Consider the following 8,876-nt stretch of genomic DNA (forward strand, 5'->3'; position numbering starts at 1 on the left):
ACATGCCGCAAGAAGGGGGACTGGAGGGGCGGGCGGCGGCGGGTGGGTGTTGAGGCCGTGCGTGGCCCAACCAAGAATAATAAGGGCTGTGCATTCCAAAAAAAAAAGATATGTCAGCTTCTTGACAAAAAAAAGAATTTATTTACATATATATGCTCGACCCATTGAGTTCAACCAGTCTACTTCGCCAGGGGTAGTCCTTTTCATATGCCTTTGTTGAAGCACAAGAAGACTGATTGTTGTTGCCAAATTGCATCTAAAAAGATTTGTTGTCATTTTTATTGTCCGAAAAGAAGTTACGCCATTCTGGATTGAAGGAGATTTTGGAAATCTGATAAAAAGAATCTCATAATCCTAGGTACTCATCCAAACATGATAGATTTTAGAGCAGATTCTAAAATTGAACACATCAGAGATGTTTGATTTGGAATCCTATGCAATCCAATACAAGATTATCCTAGACATCACCAAAGTTGAGTTCAAGGCACATAAATCACCAAACCTCCCAAATAGGATTTTATTATAGGTATGACAATATATGAAAATTTTAAAAATATGAACATGATAAATTTTAGAGTGGATTCCAAAAATCTAACACATAAGATATATTTGATTTGAAAAAAACACTATGCAATCCAATACAAGATCCATCCTAAAAATCACCAAACCTACCAAAAAAATGAATTACTGGATTTTATTATGGGTATGACAAAAAAAAATATATGAAATCTAAAAAAAGAACAAATATTGCTTTCGTTGAGAGTCGAACTCAATGTTTGATTTGAAAAATCCCTATGCAATCCAATGCAAGACCCATCATGAAAATCACCAAACCTACCAAAGAAATATGAAAATTGCTGGATTTTATTATGGGTATGACAATAAAATGTGAAATTTGAAAAAAAAATCCCTATGCAATCCAATGCAAGATCCATCCTGAAAATCACCAAACCTACCAAAGAAATATGAAAATTGCTAGATTTTATTATGGGTATGACAATAAAATGTGAAAGAAAGATTTTATTATGGGTATGACAATAGAATGTGAAATTTGGAGAAAAAAAACAAGATCCATCCTGAAAATCACCAAACCTACCAAAGAAATATGAAAATTGTTGGATTTTATTATGGGTATGACAATAAAATGTGAAAGAAAGATTTTATTATGGGTATGACAATAAAATGTGAAATTTGGAGAAAAAAAACAATTACTGCTCTCGTTGAGAGTCGAACTCAAGACCTCCCGCTTACTAAACGGGTGCTCTAACCAACTGAGCTACGAGAGCTGTTGTGTTTGAGCGAATCATGTAAGTTTCTTTAATAATTTAACCTGCTTCTTTTTACAACAAATGCATAATCTAATGATCATTATCAGGTGAGTGCTCGATCCCAAAAGGTTGCAACTCCTAAGGAGTAACGAAATCAAGTTGGATCAAATTCAACAAACTACTAATCTTTATTATGCCAAATAAATATCGCTAGATTAATTATAAAATATATTTTATAGTAAATGTATTTGGAAATATTAACATTGATATTATTTTCTATAAACTTTCCCTAAACTTTACAATTACATTCTTTTTGGGATTGGATGGAGTAATGTATTTGATTGAACATGTATATGACCAAACCTCACCTTCCTCCTGATCACAGGAGACACAGATTAAAAAACGTTATACCAATATTTGACAAAGAGTGCCTCATAGAAATCTCAATCAGGAGAAATAGTTCGATTGACTATCGAACTGGAGGGAATTGTTGGTTTGCATTAGCATACTATCAGGGACTATGCGTTCTAAAACATGATTTTTAATGCAAAAACAACTTTGTGATTACCAGGGGGGTCTCTGTCTTCTCTCCCTGTTCTGTAAAGTAGCAACTGAACAAAAGAAAATGACAACCCTGTGAAGGTCTCTGATCAAACCAACATGCATGTAATGGTGCGCAAAATGTCACACCATGAATCACATCTGAACAATGTATGGCTAACAAAGAAACACAAACACATGCGTTGAGCAGCAATCCATCTTGCCACCACCACCACCACCTAGATAGATAGAACAAATACACCAGCTTACAATTCCTAGCAACTACGAATTCGCCGAGACGACTCGAACACCAGACCGGCCGCTCGCCACGCTGCCGCTGCCACGATGAGCGCTGCGTTCACGGTACTGGCCGTTACCTTTTCCATAGCCGGCGCGTGACCGGCAACTGGGCTCGAGCTGGCACTGCCTCTGCTTGCTCTGTCGGGGCCTGTTCATCGGGATGCAGCGGCCGCCGTGACTGCCGGACTGCTCGACAACCTCGTCGCCGGTGCTCCACGTCCGGTCCGAGGACTCGACCGAGGTGGGCTCCCAGGAGGGCGTCCATGGGTGGCCGGAGACGCTGTTGCTCCCAGCAGACTCCTGAGGCTCGGTTTCCGCGCGGACGTCCCGCACCGGCAGCAGGTGCTTGCGCGCGGCGCTCGGCTCGACGAAGTCGTCGCTGCCGACCGGCGCGTTGACGGAGCCTTTGTCGTCGGCGGAGTGGCCAGGCTCGTATTCGTAGGTGCGGTTCTCGGACGACGAGGAGTTGAGGTCAGCCACGGCCTCGACGATGGAGCAGGCCTTGGCGACGCACGCCGGCAGCGAGAAGGACGGCGTCGCCGGCGTGGCCGCGGAGGGAGCTGCGGAGGTGGATTGCTGGTGGTAGTTGTGGATGTCCTCGAGCAGCTGGGTGGTGTACGAGCCGGGGTTTTGGTCAAAGTCGCGCGACGCGCGCCGCGATCGGCACCCTGGCTGCGCACCGGGCCTTTGGATCGTCAGGCTCTCGGCCACGATGCTCACCGTGCACGTCGCGTTCGTCTTCGACGAGTGCGCTCTCGTCTCAGACGCCGCAACCGCAACGGCGGCGTCCTCTGTGATCTCCGGCTTTTCCTTCCCGGAGCAGCTGCTTGGCACCGCCGTCGGCTCCTTTCCACGCCCCGTAGCCTTCTTGGGCGTCGCGGCGACGGCAGTCTCAGTGGATTTCTGGAGTCACGGCAAAAGTTTGAGCGAGTGGTACGGTAGAATTGCACTAATAACTGGTGTAGAATTCAAGTTTTGCCTGATCTTTACCTTCTGCGGCTTGGCACTGTGGTTGCTGTTGTTACGGAGAGAGTTCTCGTCGAGCTCGGCCATGGGGTTGCGCCTGTACGGAGACTGCTCGTTCTTCCTGGACGAGCTCCGGCTGAGCACCGGCGTCGGCCCCGCCGCCGGTCCACCCCCGGCATTCTCATTCCCCGCCGCCATCCTCGCGGGAGAGCTCGACCTCGGAGACGCGCACCTCTTCCCCGACGCGGCCGCGGGCGACGGCGCGTGCCCCTTCTCCCTCGCGGGCACGGACACCATCTTCCCGGGCTGCTGCCTCGTGCGGTCTCCGCAGCCGGAGCCCGCCGTGGCCACAGAGGCCGCAGCGCCATCCGCGCGTCTCCCGGGAGACCGGCTGGCCCTCCGGCTCCCGCTCCCGCCGCCGCTCCTCTCCCGGCTGCCCGACCGCTTCCGCTGCGGCGAGCCCCGGTGCGGCGACGGCCTGGACACGGCCGCCGCGCCGCCCTGTCTGTCCCAGTCGCACTCCTCGTCCCTGGCCTCCTGGTCGAAGTCGTAGCTGCGCTTGGACCCCGAGCGCCTCCTGCGGTGTCCGCCGCCGCCGTCTCCCTCCTCTCCGGATGACGCCGCCCTTCCGGCCCCGGACGAGCTCCTGCTGAGCCGGCCGCACTGGATCAGGATCGCGTCCACCTCCTCCTTGGTGCAGCTGGAGGTGCGCACCGGCGCCGAGGGCACCAGCACCACCGGCAGCTGCTTCGGCGCCGCCGGCTCTTGCGACCCCGACGACCGCTTCTTCTTCGGATCCTCCCCGGGCGCCGCGGCGGCGTCCTTGGCCGACGACCCCGGCCTCACGACGAACACCGCCGCCTTGTTCGCCGTCGCCGAGGCCTCCCCCGCCGTCCTCTTGGGCTGCTGCTGCTGCGGCGCCGGCTTCTTGGTCTTGTCGTCGGACACCACTACGGCGATCTTTCCGGGCTTGGCCGGTGGCTTCTTCTTGCTGAAGCAGAGGCCCATGGTGGCAGGAGCTCCGGCCTGCGACTGCGACTCTGCGAGCGAGCTGGAGCTGCCGAGCTGGGAGTGAAAGAGTGCGTTGGACTGCGGCGTGGTGGTATTTAAGCACGCGTGGGGAGGTGCGATTAGCGAGATAATTATGTGTCGTGCTCTGTGTTAGGGGTTGTTTAGTTGCCCCAATTTCCAGAATTCGGCACTATGCAAAAAGAAGATTTTCCGTCACATCATGTATGGAGTACTAAATGTTGACGAAATCAAAAAATAATTGCACAGTTTGGTTGTACTTTGCGAGACGAACGTTTTGAGCCTAATTAATCAACAATTGAACAATTATTACCAAATAAAAACAAAATGGCACTGTAGTGTTCCTGCCGGCGCCAATTCGGCGGAACTAAACGAGGCCTTAATACTCCGTAATCCGTACCGTGCACCTGCCATCCTGCCTGATGATCAAAGGCAAAGGCAAAGCTCATGCTGATGCTGATGGGGATTTCAAATCCTCTCTGGCGGATCGCCTGGAGGCTCGTGCGCGCACGCACGCACGTGGGGAGGCGGGAGCGACGTTGGCTGGTCACGGTGCTGTGAACCAACGGGTGGGACTGGAGGATGCCTCGGTGGATGGTCTACGAGGAATACGTCCGTAGGGGCTGGACCGGCGGCTCGGTGGGGACGCTATCCGTTACAAACATCGCGGGGCCTGGGTCTTGATTATCTCATCATCTCGTCTTAAAAAATGTTCAGGGGTTGCACACTTGCACCAGCATCAGCAGCATCAGAGACGCGTGTGCACTGCTTGCGAATGCTAGGTGACAACTTCATCTGGTACGGTGCTCTGCTAATCGTCATCGAGTCGGGGTAATGCACGGGAAAGCAATCGCAAGCGAGGAAGCTTTGCGAGATCGATGGAGGCCAATTTTGCAGCCCCCACGGCTGGTCAACCCAGTTACGCGCATACCAGCAGAAAGGTGAGGCACTGCCTTTGTTTGCGTTTTATACGTGCTGCCTCGTGCGGGGCCCCTACCTCAGGAATTAGGCGCGATTCAAATGCAGGCACGTTTGGTTTGAATCCGGCCAGCTCGAGCTGGTGGTGGCTGCTGGCTGGTGCGTGCGCAAGCCTCACCTAACAACGGCCAACGGCTACGAGCGATCGGGGCGCGCAGATGCCACCGGATTCCTTTTGCCTGCGACGGCAGAGGGCTGACCGTTGCCATCTCTTCCCTTCACCGTCTCTAAATGCTTTTTGAACCCGAGTCGACCGTTGAAGGGGGAAGCGTGCGTGCGTGGCACGCGGATCAGCAGCGCGTCATCCTCGGCTTCTCCGTCCTGTTCGTTTGGGCTGGTTTGGCTTATAAGACATGGCTAAAAGTATTGTTGGCTGGTTTGGTGTAAAAGAAAAATATTGTTCGTTGGCTAATAAGCTAGATACGAGCAAGCGAACAGGCTTCACCGTCGGATTCGCGCGCGCTCTCGGCTCTCCCGTCGACCGTCGTGTGGATTGGCAGCATACATCCGCCTACGTTTATCCCGTCCGCAAGAGACCGGGGATCGGAACCGCAAAGCTTTGGGAATCCGCGGCCCGACTAAGCCTGGGCAAAATACCCGAATTACCCGAACCCGAGGTACCCGATCCCAAATTCGGATAACGATTTTGATTACCCGAAATTAGTTTGGGTAATTCGGGTAATATCTCCCGGTACCCAAACTACCCGAACTACCCAAAGATTTGTTTTGTCTTTGTATTCATCATGTGTTGTTAGCTGAACCATTTAACTTATCACTTTATTAGAATATAATTCTCTCTATTTGAATGAGTGACTGTAATATATTATTCTCTACAAATTGCTATTGAAATTCTATACAAATTGCTGCTGAAATTATGTATAGATCGCTACTGAAATTTAGTGTAGTTTGTTGTTTTCTGTAAATTTGGGTATATCGGGTAATACCCGAACCCGAACCCAAATTATCAGGTACCCGAATTTACGGGTAGTGTTTTTTCGGGGGTAATATCGGGTAGCAATTTTTATTACCCGAATTTTAAATTACCCGAATTACCCGACCCAAAAAAATCGGGTAACCCGAACGTCCAGGCTTAGGCCCGACGGCAGATACGGTAGTTTTCTTTTTGTTTCCTTATTCTTATTTCTTTCTTTCTTTTTCTTTCTTTTCTTTTCTATTTCTTTTTTTTCTTTTCTTTTTTTCTTTTTTTCTTTATGGGATTCATTTTTTTTTATTTTTTTCTTTTCTATTTCTTTTTGTTTTCTTCTTTTGCTTTTTTTCTTTTTTTTCTTATTCTTCTCATTTCTTTTCTTTTTATTTTTCTTTATTTTTTTCTATTTCTTTTTCTTATATTTTATTTTCTTATATATTTTTTTTGTTTCTTTTATTTGTTTTTTGTTTTCTATCCTTTTCTTATTTTTTTATTTATTTTCTTCATCTTTTTTATTTTTCGTTTCATGTGATTTTTCATGATATTTTCCTTTTCTATATTTTTACTTGTTGTATTTTTTTGCTTTTACTATAATTAAGTATTATGTTTGTTTTATTTTATTCTTTTTACCTTTCCTCCTTTGTCTTTATGTTTTCTATGGATTTTTTATTTTTTATTTTCTATTTTACCTTTCTTAATGCGATGTTCTATGATGTTTGCGATGTTCACGTGGTATATAATATCATGTTTTGTTATGTTTATATAGTATACATGCGATGTTCTATGATTTTTTCCATGTTCGCGTAGTATACAATGTTGTTCTATTCTATGATGTTTACGTAGTATACATGTAATGTTCTAATTAGGTTTTTTTGATGTTCATGTGTTCTACATGTGATGTTCTATGATGTTTTTTATGTTCCCGTAGTATACATGTGATGTTCTATGATGTATTTGTAATGTTCGTGTAGTATAAAATGTTATATTCTGTGATGTTTTTTGTGATGTTCATGTAGTATCCATGTGATGTTTTATGTTTTCTTGTGATGTTCATGTGTTATACATGCGATATTCTGTCATATTTTTTTACGTTCACGTGGTATACATCAGATGTTATGTCATTTTTTATAAATTAAAAATCTTTTTTTCTATTTTTCTATTTTCTTTTATTTCTTTTTTTGTTTTTATATAATTAATTATTTTATGTTTTGTGATGTTCACGTAGTATACATGTGATGTTTTATGATATATTTTATGATGTTCTATGATGTATTTTGTGACGTTCACATACTATACATATAATGTTCTGTGTTATATTTAGTGATGTTCACGTAATATTTTGTGATGTTCGCTTTGTATATATGTGATGTTTTATAGTATATTTAGGATATTTGAAAAGTAACCCTATAATGTTTTTTTGAAAATTTTCTCTATTACGTGTTATTATTATTATTTTTCTTATGCTTTACTTTAGATTTTATTATTATTTATTTATATTATATATTTATTTATTTTTATGTATATTATAATACCGCTTTCATGAACCTAAAACCAGAATACTATTCTTCTACACCGAGAACATTGTTCTTACAAAGACGAACATTATTCTCTGAAGAGGACCGAGCATGGCTCTGTTGGCTAGCTACGTCGTCGTGCAAGCAGCCCACCTAAGTTTGATCCCTGATCGACTCGCGTGCCTCACCGTTGCCTAGGATTTTTCTGGGATTTCTGCCTCTCGCGCGTGATGCAGCAATTGGATCGTGACGTGCTCGTCGCCTACGAAATCAGTGGATATCGGTGATATAAAAAAGGACGCGATCTTCAAATCTAGGTGTAGTTATAGGTTTGTTTGTACACGGGTGGTGTGAGTAGTGTGCGTGTGTTGAGTGGACGTGCGGGTGTACGAACAAATGCTACAGCTGTACCCAGATGAGAGGCATTCAAAAAAATATTGTCTAAACCTAGAACATCATCTTTACTCGATAAAAGAAAATGTTCTTTCCTCTTAAGATAAATGTTCGTTAATAAAAAATTATCTAAATATATCAATGTGAGATCTTGTTTTAAAGGATTTATTGTAAGAAACACGATGATATAATCGGAATTTAATTTGAATGTTTGGTTTAACAGTTATGATTTTTTTTAGTTTGTGCTACGTGATATGAGAGAGACGTGGGTGAGGTGGGCCCTATCTGCGCTAATTAACTGCGAGCTTCGGAGAAAAATACTGTTCCGACTGATTGATGTGAGAAAAAAATACTGTTCTAGCAGGACATGAACAGTACTTTTGTGAGTGTCAGAATAAGCCAGCCGGCCGGCTTAAAGCCAGCCGAACGAGCTCATGCGGGATGAGCGACGCAGAATAAAATTAGCGTAAAAATTATTTACCGGGGACAAGACGTGCGTGGAAAACTATCGGCGCGGTGTTTCTGTCCGATCGGCCGGACTCCAACACGGCCCGATCGGAACGGCCTGACCTTCACGTGATCAGCTCATCGCATCATCAGCAAATCAGGCAGGATGATAATACGGCGAGAGATGGGCACGGGCGCTGGACCCATTTCTTCTGACGGCTCCTTAAACTCGTGTCCGCCCATCGACCAACCTTGGCCTGCAAAACAACCGGATCCAATGCCGCTAATTCAGGCCTGCATGCATCGAGTACGTGCTGGGCCTGATGACCCGGGCTGGTGGCACCATTTCCTCACGGGCCCGGGCGAGTGAGACGGAGAGCTGCGCGTTAACGGTCCCTGATTTGCAGCACATGCACGAGGCTCCGCGGCGCGCAGGCTGCAAAACCGCGACCTATGACGGATTTCAGATACATGGTCATCTTTGTGACAAGAAGTTTGGGAGATTTACAACGG

The 8,876-nt window shown here is 46.0% G+C and overlaps 1 protein-coding gene and 1 non-coding gene across 2 annotated transcripts; both read right to left on the reverse strand.

The window, feature by feature from the left end:
* Positions 1 to 1,212: 1,212 nt before the first annotated feature.
* TRNAT-AGU (transfer RNA threonine (anticodon AGU)) lies at positions 1,213 to 1,286 on the reverse strand. Its single transcript has one exon. It is a non-coding gene; the product is annotated as a tRNA-Thr (tRNA).
* Positions 1,287 to 1,936: 650 nt separating this feature from the next.
* LOC136463912 (uncharacterized protein At1g65710-like) lies at positions 1,937 to 4,100 on the reverse strand. The gene is made up of 2 exons (XM_066462883.1): positions 3,099 to 4,100; positions 1,937 to 3,011 (listed from the first exon to the last, which is right to left on the reverse strand). Exons 1-2 carry the CDS (start codon positions 4,080 to 4,082, stop codon positions 2,091 to 2,093), a joined length of 1,905 nt encoding a protein of 634 aa, XP_066318980.1. The 5' UTR covers positions 4,083 to 4,100; the 3' UTR covers positions 1,937 to 2,090.
* Positions 4,101 to 8,876: the final 4,776 nt, after the last annotated feature.

Source organism: Miscanthus floridulus, chromosome 7 (genome assembly GCF_019320115.1).
Source record: "Miscanthus floridulus cultivar M001 chromosome 7, ASM1932011v1, whole genome shotgun sequence".
NCBI classification, from domain to species: Eukaryota; Viridiplantae; Streptophyta; class Magnoliopsida; order Poales; family Poaceae; genus Miscanthus; species Miscanthus floridulus.